This window comes from Rattus rattus, chromosome 2, assembly GCF_011064425.1.
Source record: "Rattus rattus isolate New Zealand chromosome 2, Rrattus_CSIRO_v1, whole genome shotgun sequence".
Classification (NCBI taxonomy): domain Eukaryota; kingdom Metazoa; phylum Chordata; class Mammalia; order Rodentia; family Muridae; genus Rattus; species Rattus rattus.
In genome coordinates, this window is record NC_046155.1 from 100,145,234 (window position 1) to 100,166,425 (window position 21,192).

At 46.5% G+C, this 21,192-nt stretch overlaps 1 protein-coding gene across 1 annotated transcript; it reads right to left on the reverse strand.

The window, feature by feature from the left end:
• Positions 1–8,327: 8,327 nt before the first annotated feature.
• On the reverse strand, positions 8,328–19,344 carry LOC116893970 (folate receptor alpha). The gene is made up of 7 exons (XM_032895688.1): positions 19,249–19,344; positions 17,831–17,956; positions 17,081–17,228; positions 13,183–13,352; positions 9,147–9,335; positions 8,870–9,005; positions 8,328–8,722 (listed from the first exon to the last, which is right to left on the reverse strand). The coding sequence occupies exons 4-7, from the start codon at positions 13,342–13,344 to the stop codon at positions 8,442–8,444; spliced, it is 768 nt and encodes a 255-aa protein (XP_032751579.1). The 5' UTR covers positions 13,345–13,352; positions 17,081–17,228; positions 17,831–17,956; positions 19,249–19,344; the 3' UTR covers positions 8,328–8,441.
• Positions 19,345–21,192: the final 1,848 nt, after the last annotated feature.

Sequence of the window (21,192 nt, forward strand, 5' to 3'; positions counted from 1 at the left end):
AAGAAAAAAAAAAAAAGAGAGAGAGAGAGACAAATAGTAAGAAAGGTTTAATTGAGTGCAACATCTGGGCTCTTGCAGAGAAAGTTTCTACTGAGTACTTTTCCTCTTATTTCTTTTATATACCCCTCCCTTTTTTTTTTTTTCCTTTTTTTTTTTATTTTTAAATTTATTTTTTTAAGATTTTATTTTATTGTACACTGTAGCTGCCTTCAGACACACCAGAAGAGGGCATCAGATCTCATTACAGATGGTTGTGAGCCACCATGTGGGTGCTGGGAATTGAACTCAGGACCTCAGGAAGAGCAGTCGGTGCTCTTAACCACTGAGCCATCTCTCCAGCCCCCCTTTTTTTTTCCTGTTGAAAACTGGCTCTTAAGATAATTTAATTAGGCAAAAGCAGTTTGCACTGCCTTTGTAGTTCTTCCTGACAGTGCTGACTGGCCTGAGGATTCAGAGTCTTCCTGGGGCTTCCCTAGACATGCGGGTTACTGAATGTCTGTGGACTTCTAGATCCCAGGGTTGCACCAAATGTTCCTGTAGTCATCTCATTCCCTTAGGCCTTTTGTTTGGCCCCGTGTTTATCTTATCCTCACTCCGGCCTTTGACAGCTGGAGGGTCAATTTATGGTTGTACATGCACTGATGGTTTGTACAGACACTGAACTGTTCACCATGTGAGCCACCAGTCAGGTCAAATAAAGACTAGCCTTGTGAATGATGGCTAATTTTATTTTACTTTTTGTCTTTTATTTATTTTGTGACAGGAGCTGATTATTTTCCCCAAGCTGGTGTCTAATTCCTAAGTCCAACCAATCAAGTAGATAGGACTTCGTGCACAGGCTATGGCACCTAGAATGAACAGGACTTTTAAAGGGGACAACAGGTGGGCCGAGGAGTACGAACTATCCGTCCGTAGGCAGGGGAGCCTCCAAATCTATTCTGCCCCCTCTAGTGGCTGCCCAGATGTTATCACAGCAATGGTACTAAGACTCGATTTTTGAAAGTGTCTACTGTGGAGTTGAGTTTCCTAAACACAAACAAACAAGAAACAAGTAAAACTGCCACATAGTACACTGTTCTTACTGAGACTTGGCCATTTTTCTTCCTTTTTTATTTAAGAATTGAAATTTTCTAGGTAAATGTGTATGTGCCTGAGTGTGCTTGCATTCGTTCGTGTGTGTGTGTGTGTGTGTGTGTGTGTGTGTGTGTGTGTGTGTGTGTGTGTGTGTACCACGTTTTCCGGGTACCAATTTCTGCCTCAGTTGATTTCTAGAGCTATGATAAAGACCATGACCAAAAGCAACTTGGTGAGGAAAGGGTTTATTTCATTTTACAATGCCCATTTGTCATCATGAAGTGAAGTCAGGTGAAGAACTAAAGTCAAGAACTCAGTCTGGGACGATGGAGGGTCCTGCTTCCTGGCCTGCCCTGCTAGGTCTGCTCACTCTGCTTCCTTACACAGCCCAGGACTACCAACCCAGGGGTGAGCCAACCCAGGGGTGAGCCAACCCAGGGGTGAGCCAACCCAGGGGTGAGCCTCGCGCCCTCAGAGGCAAGGAAAGGGCATTACAGAGGTTTCTGAGCCACCGTATGAGTTCTGGGAGCCAAACCAGGTCCTCTGGAAAAGCAGCCTGTGTTCTTCACCACTGTTGGAGAGAGCCAGAGATAAGCCATCTATTGCCCAGTCCCTAATCTTTTCTTGAGACAGGGTCTCTCTGTGTAGTCCCAGTTGGTCCAGAACTCTCTGTGTAGTCCAGGCTGTCCTCTGCTCCACCATACCTGGCTCCCCCCAGCCGTATTTTTCCTTCCACTCTTGAAAACTGGTTAATTTCATGAGTTCTGGAAAATCTGACACTGCCACTTGCCAGGGTTCTTGCTGCTTTGAGGGAGGAATGGATTCTCAGGTGTCCTTCCTCCGTCCTTCGAGGAGTGCTAGCTCAGATTACTTCTATTTTAAGAAGTATAAAGCTTTAAACGATATTGGTAGCCCAGAGTGTAGTCTATTCTTAACGTGAAGAAATAAAATTAGTTTTGTTTCATGTGTGTATTTCCCCCTGACTACAGTGTTTACGTCCTTACGCAACTTAAAAATGAACTTTCACTTCTCAAAAAAAAAAAAATCTGTTATTTTTTAGGTGGTTTTTTTTTTTTTTTTTTTGTGACTCACGTCAAGTTCTCAGATCACGCTTTACCATAACACAATGGTAGGGCTCCCACTTCTACAGAAGCTACAACTGTGGTGTGTTCGTTTTGCTTGGGATTGAACTCAGGGACTTGGGTATGTTAAACGAGAGTTCTACCACTCAATTATGTACACCTGGGTGTAGTGGCGCACACCTTTAATCCCAGCACTCAGGAGGCAGAGATAGCTGGATCTCTGTGAGTTTGAAACTAGTCTGGTCTACAGAGTGAGTCCCAGGACAGCCAGGGATACAGAGAACACCCATCTCAAAACAAACAAACAAAAAACAGGGGTGCTCATCCCTACTAGATATATTGTTATATAAAATGAAAAAATGTGTGTGATTCTAGGTCTTCCTAGACAGGTAAGAGCACCTCCATGCTCACATGCAAGGGTTTCCATGATCACTATTAATTCTATTGCCAAGTTAAATAACATTTTTTTTTAGATTAAAAAAATCATTGGGTTTATGTAGTTGCATAGTTCTATATAGATGATATTTGCTTGCATATATGTCTGTGTGTTGTGTGCATGCAATGGTCACAGAAGCCAGAGGGAGCATTGGATCTCTGGAACTGGAGTTACAGACAGTTGTTGGCTACATGTGGGTGCTGAGAATAGAAGCCAGGTGTGGTGGTACACGACTGTAATTCCAGCACTCAGAAGGCAAACACAAGATTGGAACTTTGAAGCCAATCTTAGAATGTAATATAATGGGAGCTGGAGAGATGGCTCAGTGGTTAAGAGCACTGGCTGCTCTTCTAGAGGTCCTGAGTTCAATGCCCAGTATGGCGGCTCACAACCATCTGTAATGGGATCCTCTGCCCTTTTCTTGTGTGTCTGAAGACAGTATACTCATATACACTAAATAAATAAGTTTTTAAAATCTCTAAGCTTCCGGGGACCGTGCTTAGAGGCACTCGGGATGCTCCAGTGTTTGACAACCGTCGCAGGCTTCCTACAATACAGCCTCTAACAAAACAAGGCTGTCTTGAACCCCTGGCAACAGGACTGTTTACCTTTATACCAAGAAGGGTGGGACAGCACCTAAATCATCATGGGGCTGCCCAGGCAGACAGCGAGGGGTTCGTGCTGTGAGACCCAAAGTCCCTGTGAGACTGTCTAAGACAAAGAAGCGTGACAGCAGGGCCTATGGTGGCTCCATGTGCGCCTACGGTGTCTGTGACAGGATCAAGCCGGCTTTCCTTATTGAAGAGCAGAAAATCGTTGTGAAAGTGTTGAAGGCATAAGCACAGAGTCAGACAGCAAAATAAATATGCAACTTTTTTTTCTTTTTTCTTTTCTTTTTTTTTTTTTTTTCCGGAGCTGGGGACTGAACCCAGGGCCTTGCGCTTCCTAAGCAAGCGCTCTACCACTGACAACTTTTTTTTTTTTTTTTTTGTTTTTTTTTTATTTATATGAGTACTGTCACTGTCTTCAGACACACCAGAAGATGGCATCAGATCCCATTACAGATGGTTGTGAACCACCATGTGGTTGCTGGGAATTGAACTCAGGACCTCTGGAAGAACAGTCAGTGCTCTTAACCACTGAGCCATCTCTCCAGCCCCCACAACTTTTTTAAGTAATAAAAAAATCAAGATTTGGTCTACAGAAAAAGCAAAAGAATGTAATAAGTTGGTTAAATTGGATGAGAACACTAAGCCTTTTGTCTTTTTCCTTGTTTTGTTTTTCAAGACAGGGTTCCTTTGTGTAGCACTGGCTATCCTAGAACTCATTCTGTAGACCAGGCTAGCCTCAAACTCTCAGAGATCCACCTGCCTCTGCCTCCAGAGAGCTGGGATTAAAGGCATGAGCCACCACTTCCTCTTTTTGCTCTGGTATTGGAAATTATCAATAGGTGGCTTCTCTTCTCTCCTCCAGTCTGTCTAAAGATTCCTCCCACAGTTCGCTGACAGGAAACAGACTCATGCAACTGACATCACTGCCTTAAAGTAACACTTGGATGAATCAAACTCTTTGAAGCCTGAGTCTTGGGTTTTCAGAAACCTTCCAGCCTCTAGGCAGACGACACGGAGAGAGATGCTTAGGTGCTTACCCAAGAAATAATTTTAAAGCAATGAGTCAACTTAATGAGAGAGATGAGATTGTGGTTATCATCTTGTTATTTTGGGTAATGTACTTCATATATATATATTTTTGATTAGTCATATGATAGTCTTTTTTCCCCTGACTCTGGTCTATAACCCTCAATTTAGCAGGCTACACTTGTGCCAGCTGGAATAAACATTCTCTTTTAAAAAGTCCTTGGTCAGTGGGCAACTCCCCTAAACCTCTCAACTGGATTTGCCTACAGCCAATTCTGAGAACACAGTTCCTCCCCGGCCAATTGCTACCCTCCCCCACTTATCTTGCCCCTCCCACCAAGGCCTTGTTCTTATTTTTTTTTTTTTTTTTTTTTTTTTGAGACAGGATATATTGTTCTGGCTGACCTGGAACTTGCTATAGGAACCAAGCAGGCTGGCCTCGAACTCAGAGACTACACTATCTTCATTTTTTCAATGCTATCCACTACGCTTGTTACAAGACTATGGTGGTTACCAGGGGATAGTCACTTGCCTAGGGTCAGGGAGCTAGCCCTGGGATCCCACTGAAGAGTCCTTGGGGTAACTTGGGGCTGGAGAGATGACTGGATGGTTACAAATATCCCTGCTCTTCCAGAGGACTGGAGTGTGATACCTAGCCCCTGACCCCTTGGTGGGTCCAAAACCGGCTGTGACTCCAGTCCCAGGCACCTGACCTCTCTTCTGGCCTCCTGCACTTACACAGTGCACATAAATTCACGCATGGTCATACACACACACATCCATAAAGAACGAATTAGTCCAAGTGCAGGGGTGCAAGCTTTAGATGCCAGCTCCTACAAGTCAGAGGCAGACAGATTTCTGTGAATTTGGCCTGCATACAAGGACTTCTCTCAAATAAATAAAAAATAATTTAAAAAAGAAGAAAAGAATCGTGTTGAAAGCTTGGACTTCTGTTAGTTTTACTGAGGCAGGATCGGACCGTGACGGCTCTGACCTCATCCCTGAACTCATCCACTGATAGATCGATAACACAGATAGTGAGCTGGATACGGTGGCTCATACCTAGAACCTCAGTACTTGGGAGGCTGAGGGAGCCAGCCTGTGCTCCATGTGGGTTTTAGGACGGCTTGAACTACAGAATGAGAGTCTGTCTCAGAAACAAACAAACAAACAACAACAACAACAACAAAAAAACACAAAAAAACCTGCAAAACAAATTACCCAATGTCTCTTTTAGGAGGTAGTGGGAAGGAGGATCGTGAGACTTGAGTTAGTTGGGAGCAGGTCACTGGGGCACACCCTGAAGGAACACATGCAATCACTAGCTCTATACTTCCTGGCCACCATAGTTCATGGTGACCCACATCTTCTGGGACATGTTTCTACTGCCCTGATGGTCTGCTTCAGCACAGGCCCAGACACAGTGGAGCTGACCGAAGCTGAGCCAGCGTGTATCACTTTCCCGTAAGCTGTTTTCTCAGTTATTTTGTCACAGACAAAAAGGCTAACACACGCTTCCAGAAGTATGAACTGGTTATAAGATAGGAAGGTCTTTGTAGTGGCCATAGGTTGTTTGACAGGCCTAGTGATTTTGTTCCTTCTGGAACATGATAGGGTTATGATACTTTCTAGACTTCCTGGATTTTAGACTCGTATCTCAAGGATATGATAAAGTGAGATAAAATCATACCCCTTACCCCTGTAGAACACCTTGTCTGGGGTCTGAATTAAGCAGCAGAAGGCCCCTAACAGTGCACAGCAAACACGGTAGCTTAATCAAGAAATAAGCTGATGCACTTCTCTGGCCCCAGGGACTGAGGCCAGAGAAGTTGCCATGGAGAAAGTGGGCGGGGGGTGGGGGGGGTGGAGAGAAAGGGCACAGAGAGAGGAGAGACCAAAATGTCTGGATTATATAGGGAGGAGCCTCTAGGGAAAGGGCAGCTAACCCTTGGGCTGGAAAGTTCAAGGTTGGGGGCAGCGTATGGTATGGCCAGTAGGGACTGAGGGATGTTGGGAGAATCTGGAGGCCAGGTCTGCTTTGATAGGTAAAATAGGGTCCCTTGTCCCTGGGACTGAAACCAAACATACATGTTAGTTGTACTAAACTTGATTATTAGAAATATTATTGTTCCAGATGGAAAAATGCCTCTATTAGAGCACTTGTTACTCTTCCAGAGGACCCAAGTCAGCACCTATAGCATGTGGCACATGACTGTCTCTAACGTCAGCCCAGGAGATCCAAATCCAAGGATCTTCTTTTTTTTTTTTTTTTTTTTTGGTTCTTTTTTTTTTTCAGAGCTGGGGACCGAACCCAGGGCCTTGCGCTTCCTAGGCAAGCGCTCTACCACTGAGCTAAATCCCCAACCCCTCCAAGGATCTTCTTTTCTGGTCCCCACCTCCAAGAATACTCACAAGCCCATGCACCTGCGTGTGCACAAACACACATTCCCCCCCCCCAAGACAGGGTTTCTTTCTGTGTAGCCTTAGCTGTCTTGGCACTCACTCCGTAGTCCAGGCTAGCTTTGAACACACAAAGATCTACCTACTTCTGCCTCCGGAGTGCTGGAATTAAAGGCGTGTGTCACCACTGCCCGGCTTTACACACATTTAAAGTAAGAAATGTTACTGTGAGACTAGCGAAATGGCTCAGGCATTCTTGCTATGCAAGCGCCGGGCCTTGGTTTAGTTTTCCAGCACCCACGTGAGAATCCGGAGAGGTGACCCTCTGCAAGCCTTCCGCTGGGAATGGAGAAAGGTGGATCCAGCCTGGGAGTTCACTGAGACTTCCAGTTTGCCCAAGTTGGTGAACTCCATCATGGAGAGACTGTAATAAAAAATCTGGAGAAGTATCTTCTCAGTCAGTGTTCTACTGCTGTGAAGAGACACCATGACCAAGACAACTCTTACAAAAAAGCACTTAATGGAGGGCTTACCTACAGTTTCAGAGGTTTAGGACATTATCATCATGGCAAGGAACAAGGTGGGGTAGGCATGGCTGGGACCAGAGCTGAAAGCTACACCCTGATCCGCAGACCAGAGAAAAAGAACTCAGCTTAGCATTGGCTTTCGGAACCTTAAAGCCCACCTCCAGGAGCACACACTTCCTTCAAGGCCATACCGCCTAATCTTTCTAATCTCATGAAAGAGTTACACTTCCTAGTGATTTAGCATTCAAAGATATGAAGGCCACCATCAGAAGGCTGGAGAGGTGGCTCAGCGGTTGAGAGCACTGGTTGCTCTACCAAAGGACCCATGTCCATTTCTCAGCACCCACACAGCAGCTCCCAGAGGATCTGCTAACTCTTCTGACTTCCGTATGAACACCCTGGTAGGGACACAGACACACACACACATGGTACACACCCTATACATACATAATACACTCCAATTTTAAAATGTAGAAGGCTGGTGTGGTATTTGTAATCTTAATACAAGATAGACAGGGGGATCAGGAGCTCAAGAGGAGTTAAAGGCTAACCTGGGCTACATGAGACCTTGTCTCAAAATGAAACTTAAGACAGTGTAGAAGATATGACTCTCCTTAGCCTCCTTACCTTCTTCCCAGCCATTCATGTAGAACATGCCGGGATCAGTTCTTGGCCTTTTGGCTAAGAGCAAGTAAAGAACATGCAGGACACTCCCATTCTTATCTCTTCTATTAGAGAGCTGAGGACATACACCACAGAGTGGGTAGCCCTGTTGGTAGTGGACACCTTTTATCCCAGCACTCAGGAGGCAGAGGCAGGTGGATTTCTGTGCATTAAACCAGCTTAGTATACAGAGCAAGTTCTAGGACAGCCAGGGCTATTACACAGAGAAATCCTCCTCCGCACCACCCCCCCAAAAAAGAAAGGAAGGATGGATGAATAGATAAGATAGACAGATACATATCCCCGGCTTGGCTATAAGTTAGAGCTCAAATGAAAAATAAAGTCAAGATCCATGATTGTGACTCAGCTGAGAAAAATCAAGTGAATCTGAGTAGCTCACAGTATGCGTCAGAGCTGGGAAGTGACAACGTTTAAACAACTTCAATCAGTGGAAGTAGGAAGCAAAATAAATATATTCTCATTCACACCCAAATAACTCACAGAGGCACATGTGGAATGTCTGGTTTATTAAACAGGCTGTCAGAGCCCCACCACAAAGGAGGCTGGGAGCTGGGAGGCTAAGCCGGGCAGGGTGGTGCTCCAGACAAGGAGTAACAGGAACTCAGCTGAGCACCCAGAGCAGCACTAAGGACAGGCTGCACACCAGCGGCCAGGCCTCGCGAAGCCCAGCTCCACTCATGACCTCGGCATAGAACCTCGCCACTTCCTGGTTGGGGTTGCCTTGGGCTGGGTCGAACCACATCTGGATGCAGCGGCCGCTCCCTCGGCTGTAGTTGCTGAGCTTGTAGGAGTGACTCCAGATTTTCTCACACAGAACAGCAGGTGTAGGGAAGTAGAAAGTGAAGGGATGGCAGGAGGCTCCCACAGGGCACTCATTATGCCCTATATAAATGATGGAAGATCGTGAGTCACTGTGCCTAACACTATCTCTGGTTATGCCCACCTCAAAGTCCCAGATCTTCACACAACAGCTGCATGACCCCCGCCCCTGCACCTTTAAATGCCTGTCCCACTCCACCCACTCCTTACCCGAGGTCCAGTTCCATCCCTTGTGCCAGTTGCTCTTGCAGGTAAAAGAGCTCTTGCAATCCTCCCACCACAGCACACAGTCTTCTTTGCACAGGGGAACATCAAGGATCCGCTCTTTGCGCCAGCTCTGGTCCACCTGAGAGAGAGTGTACAAGGTCTTGAACTCAGGGACCTCAGACCTCAATACAGTCTGAGTAGACCTGGAGCTGCCTGTAGACATAGCCTGTAGAGATTTGGAGAGCACAGCTACTCCGTGGGCATTGGGGGACACTCGTACCTGCTGGATCCAGGGTCCCAAGTTCGGGGAACACTCATAGAGGCAGGTGTCTTGGATAAAGTGACGTTTGCACTGCGGGGTCATAGTTCCACAGTGATTCCAGTTGAATCGGTACAGGTAGGAAATGTCCTTATGTGCTTCCTGGCTTGTGTTGGTGGAGCAGCAGGCATTCGTCTTCCAGGGGCTACACTGTGCAGTGGGAATCACAGGACCAAGTGTTCACGGCCGGCACAGACACACAATATCCCACATGCAGCCTTGCACCTTGTGCACCACCTAGCCAGTCATTGGCAATACTGCTGAGCCCGTGCTGGCTGTGGGAGCCCAGAAGGTGCAATTCTTACAAAACTCATCAACTCATGAGCCTTGGAGAGAAGGCTCAGCAGGTAAGAGCACTGGTTGCTCTTGCAGAAGACCAGTATTTGGTGGCAAGCACCCACATGGAGACTCACAATTGTTTTCTATGAGTGCTCTGCGGCATATACACTGTATCAGCTCTTCCTATAGATGGTTGTGAGCCACCATGTGGTTGCTGGGAATTGAAACTCAGGTCCTCTGGAAGAGTAGCCAATGCTCTTAACTGCTGAGCCATCTCTCCAGCCCCTGTAATTCTTTTTTTTTTTTTTTTTCAGAGCTGGGGACCGAACCCAGGGCCTTGCGCTTGCTAGGCAAGTGCTCTACCGCTGAGCTAAATCCCCAACCGCCCCTGTAATTCTTTATTCGAGGGATCTGATGCCCTTTCTGACCTTCAAAGGCCACAAGGCACACAGGTAATGCACATACATACGTACATGCAAGCAAACACTCAAACACATAAAATAAAGTAATTCTAAATTATTTTTATTAATTGATGCCTTTAATCCCAGCACTTGACAGACAGAAGCAGATGCATCTGAGTTCAAGGTCATCCTGGTCTACAGTGTTACTTCTAAGAGAGACAGCCATACAGAAAAACCCTGTCTCAAAAAAAAAAAAAAAAAACCCAAATCACTAATTCACACATATTGTTTCTTTTGTGTTTTGTTTGTTTGTATGGTTGGTTGTTTTTCTTTTGTTTGTTTTTTTGTTTTTTGTTTTTTGAGACAGAGTCTCTGGCTATCCTAAACTCACTATGTAGGCCAGAGTGACCTCAAACTCCAAGAGAGCCAACTGCCTCTGCCTTCCAAATGCTGGGAGTAAAGGCATGGGCCACTCACTATGGTTTGGTAATTTTTTCTTATGCACATGTGCCTGCGTGCGTGCGTGCATGTGTGTGCGTGTGTGTGTGTGTGTGTGAGTGTTCACACACATTTGTATTCAAGTGTGGGGGGTCAGAGGACAGCCTCAGGAAGTCTGCTCACTTTGAGGCAGGGTCTCTCACTGGCCTGGGGACCACAAATGAAGCTATACTAAAGGCTGTTAAAAATGCAGACGCATTGGTCTTTGTCTCTTCGGTGCTGGGGTCATAAGTTCACAAATACCCCTGGCATTTATTTCTACATGAGTTCTAGGGATTAAACTCGGGTCCTCATGTTTTCAAGGCAAGAGTCGTCTCCCCAGTCCAATTTTTCTGAGACAAAGCCTCAAAGAGTCTAAGTAGCTTCAGACTCTATATGGCCTTGAACTCCTGACTCTCTTCTGCTTCTCAAGTGGTGATATTACAGATATGTGCCACCACATCCAGGTTTATTTTTCCTTAACTAATTAAAAATTTAAAAAGGGGGCTGGAGAGATGGCTCAGTGGCTAAGAGCATTGACTGTTCTTCCAGAGGTCCTGAGTTCAAATCCCAGCAACCACATCACAACCATCTGTAATGAGATCTGATGCCGTCTTCTTGTGTGTCTGAAGACAGATATCTATCTTTTTAAAAAAATTTTTTTAAAAGCCAGGTTCTTACTAGGTAACCCTAGCTGGCCTGGAACTCACTATATAGACCAGGTTAACCTAGCATTCACAGAAATAGGCTTAACACCACCACACCTGGCAACGCACCCAGTTCTTTAATTCTCGTCTTTATGAGCCCCAACCCACCCCAAGCCAGGCACTTTTCTGGGAAATAAGGGATAAAATGATAAATGCAACACACCAGTTGCTTTGGAAAAATAAATAAATAACATCAAGAGAAAGGCATGTGGACTTGCAGTGCCACCAGATGGTTGGATTAAACTTCACTGAAAAGGACAGGGCACACCCAATATGAGCACTTACTCAGCCTCTCTAGGTAGTCCTAAAACTTGCTATGTGTATCACACTGGCCTCTAATTCACAGAGATCTGTCTCCCTCTAGTCCTCAGAGCGCTAGGATAAAGAGCATATGGCACCATGCCCGGTTTAAAAAACAAAAATAAAATCAAAAAACCCCTAAGAATCTAGAGAGACAGAGTTTCACTGCATAGCCCTGACTGTGCGGGACCTCGCTCTGTAGACCAGGCTGGTCTCAAATTCAGAAATCCACCTGCCTCTGCCTTGGGGTGCTAGGATTAAACACATGCATCACCACTGCTTAGTTAAAGTATTACAAAAAAATAAATAGAGCCTGGGGAGATGGCTCAGAGGTTGAGAGCGCTTGCTCTCGCAGAGGACTGAGATTCCGTTCCCAGCTCACATGTGCAGGCTCACAACCATCTGCAACTCCGGTCATGGAGAGAACCCAACACCCTCTTCTGGTCTCCACATGCACTGCACATCCTTGATTCACAAATGTGCATGCAAAATACCATAAAAAATAAATACATAAAAGCAAAAACAAATAAATAATAAAAAAAAAACAACCCGGCAGCAAAAAAGAATTGTGATGGTTCTCGGCTAATAGAGTCAACACGGCCATTTATACATTGAAGTACATGATACAAATTGCTTTCCTTTTGCTTTTTAAATTTTTTTTTTGTGGGTGTGGTATGTCCACCTTTAATCCCAGCACTCAGGATACTGAGGCAGACAGATCTCTGTGAGAGTCAGGCTAGGCAGAATTACATAGTAGAATCCTGTCCCAAAAAGTAAATAAATAAAAATACCCATCCCGTCTCTGATCTCTCTATCCCTTCCTTGATAGGGTTTCATGTATTCCAGGCTGGCACTGACCTGACTATGCAGCTAAAGCTAACCTTGAACTTCTGATCCTCCTACCTCCACCTCCCAGGGCTGAGATTACAGCCACGTGCCAACACATCCAGTTTCATATGGTGCTGGGATCCAACAAAGACGTGTGGCTATGCAGGTACTGTCAACTGGGCTGCATCCCAGCCCTATTTGTTTATTTACTTATTAGCTTTATTGTTTTATGTGCATGCTTGTTTTGTGTCACCTGCACACCTGGTGCCTGCCGAGGTCAGAAGAGGGCACTGCATCCCCTGAAAGGGAGTCATGGATGGCTGCTAGACCCCACCTGGATGCCGGGGCTCACACCTTGGCATTCTGCAAGCTCCGACCAGTGCTTTTAACCACTGAGCCAACTCTCCAGCCCTCATCCTTGGCTTTTTTGAGACACACTCCCCCCACTTTGTTGTCTACACCAATTGTACCCCTCCAATAGCTGACCTCCTGCTGGCTTACTTTAAAATGGTCGAGTCACGCTGATTTTATTAAACGTTTAGGGAGTTTTGGGATAATAAAAGGGCTATGGCAAACAACTGTCATAGCACAGATGTTTGCTAGATGCCTGACTCCAAATGCTTGTCAGCCGGTCTCAGACATGAGAGTCTCCTTCTCAAGACTTCAAAGGCTGTCAGGAAAGAGCAGCGTACAGCCCCTTCCCCGAGGCTCCCATAGTCGACCTTCTCAATCAGTTTAAACCTAAAAACCACAATGGTCTGACTGACCCAATTCCTCCCTGAACCTACTTCCTTATTTATGAAACGCCCCAAACCCAGCTCCCAAGAAGATGAGCTGCTAGTGTTACACTAGCAGTTGGCAGCCAATATGTCAAAGTCACCCACGCTAGAGAGAACAGAAGGTCTCTCCCCTCGGGCAGGTTTGACAACCTCCGCCATGAGCTGGGACTAGATACTTCTTCCTCCTGACCCGCTAGCCCTCAGTTATATGTCACCCTTGTCCTACCTGGTCATGTAACTTGTCCTCTGGGCCTGGTTTTTCTTTGTGGTGCTTGGCATCCATGCAGACATTGAGAAGTTCGGTCCTGGCCCGAGCAGCTCTGGACTGGGCACATTCGGCCATCCACATCAGCAGGAGCAACCACTGCACAGTCATCAGGTGAGCCATGTCAGACCCTGAAGGCAGAAGTAAGGTAAGTGGAACCTCCAAGTGTGAGCTCAGCTCAGTGGGTGGAGCCTGCACTCCTGGACCTTGGGTCACCTCCTTCTGTCCGTCTTCCCAGGCTCTGAGGATCAGACGCCCTAGAGACAGTCACTGGTCAGAGAGCCTGTTAGACTTCAGCGGTCCTGAGACTCAGACAAGGCAATCCAAAAATAAGAGACGGGTCATTTGCAGAAACAGAGTTTACCCACGCCCACAGTCAAAACCTCTGGAGGCAGATGTTTCAGTGTGAGGTCTTTAAAAGATTTTCATAAAAGCTGATACAGGTTTAGGTGTGTGTGTTAAAAGTCTAAATATTTAGAGAGGAAACCGATTAGGTAATGAGAAAGGAGGGAGGCAAAAGGACAAAAGTCATGAAGGATTTAAAGTTCATTTCCCCCATGTTTCAACTCCAGTGACCATCAAAGCGGTAGGATGGGGTTGGGGATTTAGTCAGTGGTACTGCAAAGCGCAAGGCCCCATTCCCCAGTCGAAAAAAAAAAAAAAAAAGAAAAGAAAAAAAAAAAAAAAAGACTTTTATCCATACAAGTCACTGACCTTTGGACATGAAAGCATTTGTCACACTGGGCCATTCTGGAAAGTGTTTCCTGCATGTATGTCTACACATCACGTGCATACAGTATACACAGAGACCAGAAGAGAGCAACAGCTACCCTAGGACTAGAGTTAGAGATGGCTGTGAGCCACCATGTTTGTGCTAGCAATCTAATGTGGGTAGTCAATGCTCTCAACCCATGAACTGTCTCTCCTGTCCTCAATTTGTGGAGAAATTACTGTGCTAAAAAGATCTATAAGACAAAATGCTTCTAACCTGTAAGCCCAATTTGAGTAAGGACAGGTAACTTCTTGGAATGCTGGGGGCTACTGTTCATAACAAGTCACAAGTTTTTACTTTTGTAGACAAGCTTGGTTGCCCACACTGCACAGGATGTGATCTCGCATAGGTGGGAGACACATAGGCAGGAAGTACGTCAGGATGTATGCTTGTCCCTGATTGGACAGAGATAGGGAGTAATAGCCTGGGATTGCCTTTGTAAGTGCCTTTCTAATATAATACAGTGCCATGCCCTGGGAATCCTGTGTATGGATCTGGCCAGTGTCCATTGTCCTGGCCAGTATTTAATAAAGCTTGCTTCAAACTTGGCTAAAAAAAAAAAAAAGTGGTAATGTTCTTATTCTTTGTTAATCCCACTGGACAAGAATAAGAACATTACCACAAATTCCATTTTAAACTACTTAAATTCTTTCAATCATAGTGTTGTTGACTATGTAAATTGCACTGCTATATAAATACTATATATAATATATAAATTGCATTGCTCTATATGGCTTTAAAAATGATAAGAGGTGATACGATTTTCATGTGACAGCAATCGATCTATCTTACAAGAAAAGATAAATAAAAACTAGATGAGTTAGTCATCTGAGATTGTCAGTGAGTCTTTACCACCTGAACGATGTCTCTAGCCCCTCTCTAATACTTAACTCAGTAAATTCTGTTTTATTTTGGTTTGAAGTTTTAGTTAAGGTCTCACTATGTAGCCCTGGCTAGTCTGGAACTTGCTATGTAGACCAGGCTGGCCTTGTAGACCAGGCTGGCTTTGAACTCCCAAGAGATCTATCTTACACTACCATGACTAACAAATCAGATTTTGATACCAACTGACTTTGTATAATATTTTTAAAAATAAAGTATTAGTTTGGTGGTCCATGCTTTTGATCCCAGCACTAGGGAAGCAGAGACAGGCAGGTCTCTGAGTTAAAAGACAGCCAGGGCCAACACAGTGAGACCCCGTCTCAGAACAAAACAAAGCAGGCAACAAAAACCTTAAGAAGCTACAGATAAACTGAAGAAAAAAAACTGCACTGAAGAGATTCCCCTGACCTACAGAGCAGCCACACCCAGGCCTCCTCTTCTCTCCCCCTCCTTCTCACCTTGTCCTCCTTGTTCTGTTTTGGTTTTGTTTTTCAAAACAGGATCTCACTGTTTATTATTTTATGTGTATGCTTGTTGACTAGCTGGCCTCAGACTCAAAGAGATCCACTTGCCTCGGCCTCCTAAGAGCTAGAATCAAGATCACTGGCTGCCGCCGCCACGCCCACCCGGGGCCTTTTCTAGGTCAACAGTTCATCAGGCCCAGAGACTCTTAGGAGACGCAGGAGCCTCCTACCCCAGAGCTAGCATTCTCTTGCAGTCATGCTTTTCGCTGATTACTGTACCTGTCCTCTCCCCCTCAAATACTCCAAATTGCCAAAATGTCTCACCTCCCTGCAAGTCCATGTTTCATTCAGGAGTTGATAAACCTGTCTCAAATGTACTTCTCATCAGGGCCAAAAGAAACTCAGGGCACATGGCCATCTGTGGTGCCTATTAGCATACCAGAGTGCCTGCCGGCCTCCAGGTTCCCTCAGTAGTTCCTGTGGCTTCTCTCCGATCTGCTTGCCCGCCTCCTCTCTAAATTTCTCTGACTCATAATGCTTCCCCCTCCTCATTCCCTCGTACTCTGGTATTTCAGCTATGTTCTCTTTTGTCCTCTCTGGGTCCCTTCTCTCATCCCTGTTCACCACCTCCCCCTTTCTTCTCTCATGGCCCAGATCAGTCTGCTACCCGTTTTTCATCTACTACTTTCCCTCTCTGGACTCTTGTCTCTGGCTGTGCTCTCCCGTATGCCTACAATAAAAACTGTCTCCTCCACCATACCTTGAAGTGGTCGCGTCTTCAGTCTGGACTTCCCAGCTCACACACCTACCCTTGTCTCTGCATTACCGTATTTCCCTTAAAACTTCTGTCCAGCTGGCTGCGGCAGAGCACACCGTTAACCCCAGCAAAAGCAGACAGAACAAATTGGTTTACAGAGCTAGTTCCAGGACAGCCCAAGGTTACAGAGAAAAATCTATTTCAGAATAAAATGAAGACAAAAACCAACAACCCCAAAAAGACCTTGGTATCCTGGGACTGGAGATATAGCTCTGTTGGTAGTGAATTCTCAGAACTTAGGAGCAGGAAGATTAGAAATTCAAGGTCATTTTCAATTTCATACCAAATGTGATGAAATGGGATGGTTTCATAAACCATAAACATAAAACCAGCAATAATAAGCTGGGCAGTGGTGGTGCAGCTTTGATCCCAGAGAGCAGCTGGGTCCCCGTGAGTTCAAAGCCAGCCTGGTCTACATATCGAGTTCTAGGACAGCACAGAGAAACTCTGCCTTTAAAAACAAACAAACAAAACAATAACAAAAACCTTGGGGTCCTGATGGGCTTCTCAGACTGCTTAGCCATAGCAAGGCATAGCAAGGCATAGAGTGAATCTGGGACCGAATGCCCACCCAGCTCTGTTCTCTGCTCCACAGTACATTACTCTGCGTTGTTCCATTGTCCTTAACTCTCTGTAGAAACGAGTATTGCACCTAAGCGCTTGTACTTGCTAGGTAAGGACTCTACTGCTAGGCTATCACAAACCTTCCTTTCAGGTTTTATTTTGGGATATGCTAAGTCACCCAAGCTGATCCCGACCTCACTCTGTGACCAATTTCCCTGCCTCATCCTCAAGAGCAGACAAGATTGCAGCTTTGCACCACCAGACCCAACCAAACTTCTATTTATCCCAAGGCCTATGCATTCATTCTCTCGCTTCAATCATTCACTCAGGACCCAGCCAAGCTTCTCTTCATCTACTTACTCTGATCTCCAACTCCAGGCCCAGGAAATCAGTCCCGTTGAAGCACCAGGTGACTCTTCAACTCCCGCTGGGTAAAATGTGACCCACCTACTTGGAGCACAGGTTAAAGCCCAGGAAGTCTGGCCCAGCCCAGGCCTCTCTCCACTCCCTGCTTGACCATGCGGAAAACAGACACAAATATCTTCAGGTCATTTCCCCCGGAGGATTAAACGTAGAACAAAACCGTTTTCAAATAAAGGGCAATTTTATCTATATGCATCTACCTGCACCTTGGGGCACGCTTGCTCCAAGTCTCTCAGCAGGGACTACCCACCCAAATCTGACCTTTACCCCCAGCCCCTCCCCCTACAGAATGCTCCAAATCACTCAACTGTTCTGAGTCCTTGCTGAGTCCCCTCCCCCACCTGGGTCTTTACCAGTCAGTGGTCTCTTTTAAAACTTTTTTTTTTCTGTTTTAACTCCCTTTAGCCAGTATTCTCTGTCCCCGTGAGCCGCAATCCTGCAAAGTCTTCACCATGTTCCTAGTCACACTTTTTGATTCTGGTCCACATGGGACACCACCCCGCCATTATTACCATACCCGCAGAGACACCTCGGGGCCCCAGACTGGGAGAGCTGAGAGGTCAGCATGAGGCTGAAGAACAGACATCGCCCACACTACCTTACAGTTGAACCTTGAGCTGGCTGTGTTCTGATCTGGGCTTCATCATTCCAACTCAGCAAGTTCCTTAACATACGCTGGGGGGTTACCTTGGGGTACTTGGTCCCTGACGAGAAGTGTCTGGCAGCACACATGGAAAAGGTAGCAGCTCTCAGAGTGCCTGGGGTTTCTTCGTCTCCACTCCAGACTTCCTTTGCTTTCTTTATCCCAGGAGCCTGCTGAGGTTTAGTGGCCAAGGAGACAGAGCTGTGGGTAGTGGGAATGGAGCCCAGGAATGGAGCCTGAGACTGGGAGAGGCCACCCAGCTGCTAATTATTGCATGTGTGCAGCACCAGGCCTCTGGAGGGATGGGATTAGTAGTACAGGCTCAGTTCTTGGGGTGTGTATGGCAAAGGCTTGTCTAACACATGTTCAATCCCCAGCGTTGCAAGTAAACAAACAACAAACGGCTGGGTGGTGCCACGTGCCTAGCACGTGTGGAGCCTTGGTTTCAACCCCCAGCATGGCAAATAAATAAACAAACAGCCAGGCTGTGGTGGTGCCCGCCTTTAATCCCAGCGCTTGGGAAGCAGAGACAGGCAGATCTTTGTAAGTTTGAGACCAGCCTGATCGATAGACAGAGTTCTGGGACAGTCAAGGTTGTACTGAGAGATCCTGTCTCAAACAAACAAACAAACAACCCCAAGTTGTGTCCTGAGATGCTAAGATTCTTTAAGACAATCATCACATTCACTTCCATCATCCATGTCCTGTTATACGAGTGAGGAGAATGTGTCCCAGAGGACCACACCAGAGCCAATGGCAGTCCCATCACTAGAACACACAGGCTTCCAACTTCCAGGCCTGCTGTAAAGAATCAGAGGACCCCAAGTCCCCAACTTCTCCCAGCTACTAGTTCCCCCAACCTCACCAGCCAGGCTGTCACCCACTTCCAGTCACCAAACCACTGATGGTCTAAACCTATGGCCGGAGCCTCAGTGGTGTGAAAGCCCAGACTTTATCTTCCCTTGTCCCCTCCATTACCTCCTACTCCTATGATAGGGAAGGAGGGGATTGAGGGGGTGGGGAGGAGCTCAAGGATTTGAGCTAATTTTAACACGTCCCACCTTCCACTGCAGCCAAAACAGAACCCCCCACATCCATCCCAGGATGGTACTACTGTTGGAAAAGAGTGGGGAGTAGATTTGAGCAGGAGAAAATGGGGAGTTGTTGATCAGGTGCCTGTGTGGGTGTGGCCCCCAGAGGAAGGCTCCAACTTGGACATAGATGTGGGAGCTGTCTCAATCGAAATTTAGATGGGATAATAGAGACCAGTACATTGGTGACTGCCAGGAGAAAGAGAAAGGGAGGATGGGAAGGAAGACAAGGAGGAATGAGAGGAGGAAGGATGTGAGATAATTTTGCCTCTGGAGGAAAATTAGCTAAAGAGCAAGGCCTACAAAGAGAGACAGGCTCCCAGGAAGTGCCTATTCTGTCTTGTTGCCCTTCTCCATGGCCTCTAGTGTACCTGAATCCGGTGACACACCAGAAGTGTCTGCTGGAGATCACAGGTTGGGAACCCCTAGAGCCTTCAGCTTCAGTTCTTGTTTATGCTTCCAGATCAGCGTGCTGATTGGGGAAGAGTGGGCCAGGTATCTATCAATGCCTGAAGCTGAGGGCCCTGCTAAGCTGTCTCTGCCTGGGGCTGATTATTAACTGGCCTTTATGGTTCTCCTATTTCAAGAGTGAGGTTTGCCCCCTGGGTGATGCTCCTGAGCTCCACGGTTTCTGAATAAGTAATCTTTCCAGTGAGGATCTGAGTTGAAGATTGAGCTGGGGCCTAGAGTGAACCCCTGCCTTTCGGTAAGCCTCAGGGTACTGCCTGAGTGAGGAAAAAAGAAAGAAAAAGGAGGCCATGACTGCTCCAAGGTATGGTGGAGGAGAAAGTTTATTGTAGATGCAGGGAAGGGCCTAGCCAGAAGCGTCTGGAAGTGTCCAGAGTGAACATGACCCCGAGCTGGGCCAGGTGAGAAGGGGGAGGGGAGAGAGGAGAGCCAGGAGAATAAAAGTGCAAAAGGGTAAAAAGACCAGCGTAGCCAAAATGATTGGATTATATAGAGAAGAACCACTGGAAGAAGGGGGGCTGAGGCCGTGGGCTGGAAAAAGTTTAGGTTAGGGAGCCAGGTATGCCAGCCAGCAGGACCCTGAAACAAGGAGAGACTGGGGAATGCTAGGAGAACTAGGCAGCCTGCATAGGCACCTCTGCATCAGCGGTTTGACCGCATTTGAGACCTAACACGGCCCTGAATGTTGAAGTGTTGTACTCATCTGGTGCTAGGATCATTTGACCACTAGGGAGGGACCCAATAGCATAGTTACCTTGGAGCCAGTCCAGAAAGTGTCTCCCTGAGCTAGCAACTTATTATCAGCAAGACTGACCATCAGCGTCTCCTCTGGCCCAGCCTGCTAGTGTCTTGTGACCAGGCAGTAAAAAACAGGAAGGTGACAACCCCCCGCCTCCATCCAGCAGTGGGATTAAGGGCCAGGAAGCAAGAGAAGACCACCCGATTGCAGGAGAAGAGAATCCTGAGCTTTTCTGAATATCGGCCCCCACGTGCACTTTCACACTGCCCAGTCTCAGAGCTATGAACACTGGAGTTTGTCTACAAGTCTGGTGTCCTTTGTTTGCTAGAGATGTCTGTCAGGCATCCTGGTCAGCATCCTAAGGCTTACAGACTCCACGATATTACTCTTGCCTGGTTGTTTTGTTTTGGCTTTTTGAGATAGGGTTTCTGTGTGTAGCCCTGGCTGTCTGGAACTCACTTTGTAGACCAGGCTGGCCTCGAACTCAGAGATCTACCTGCTTCTGCCTCCTGAGTGCTGGGATTAAAGTCTGCATTTCTTATAACTTCCAGCTCAGCCGGCTAGAATTCTGCTTGTGCTTCTTTACAAGCAAGTGCCACGTAATCGCTCTAAGCCTGGCCGACTCTTGATTATATCTGTCCCCACGAGACCTGTGCAAGGGATTCCCTCCAGTCACTTCCTGTCAATTAAGCCGAGACTACCGTTTGTGTCCCATCGCTGACAGGATGAACCTGGATTCCTTAACTCCCCAGCACCTCTTCTCTGTGATAAAATGGCATTGTTTCTTGCCTGCTTCAGATGTGCACATTTTTGAGAGGTGGGGAGCAAGGATAAAGAATGATATCTCTTCTCAGAGACTAGAGCGGGTGGCTTCCTTGGACTGTTGGTGAAGTTGTTTCAGTGGGCTACTGTAGGTTGAGGTCTGTCTTTGTTAACTCTCTGTTGTTGTGATAAAACAAGGCAACTTAGAGACAGAAGGATTTGTTTGGGGCTTACAGCTGCAGAGGGATGAGAAGTCCTTGCCATTGCCCTGGGGGAGTGTGGAAGCAGACAGACATGGACGCTGAAGGTAGAAGTTGAGAGCTGAGAGCTCACGCCTTAAACTGCA

Excerpts from the sequence above, each read along its gene's own strand:
- LOC116893970 (XM_032895688.1), bottom strand. The coding sequence starts at position 13,344 with ATGGCTCACCTGATGACTGTGCAGTGGTTGCTCCTGCTGATGTGGATG. Across the intron at positions 9,336-13,182 it reads AGGACAAGTTACATGACCAG|TGTAGCCCCTGGAAGACGAA; the intron begins GTAGGACAAGGG and ends CCCACTGCACAG. Across the intron at positions 8,723-8,869 it reads GGGATGGAACTGGACCTCGG|GGCATAATGAGTGCCCTGTG; the intron begins GTAAGGAGTGGG and ends TCATTTATATAG.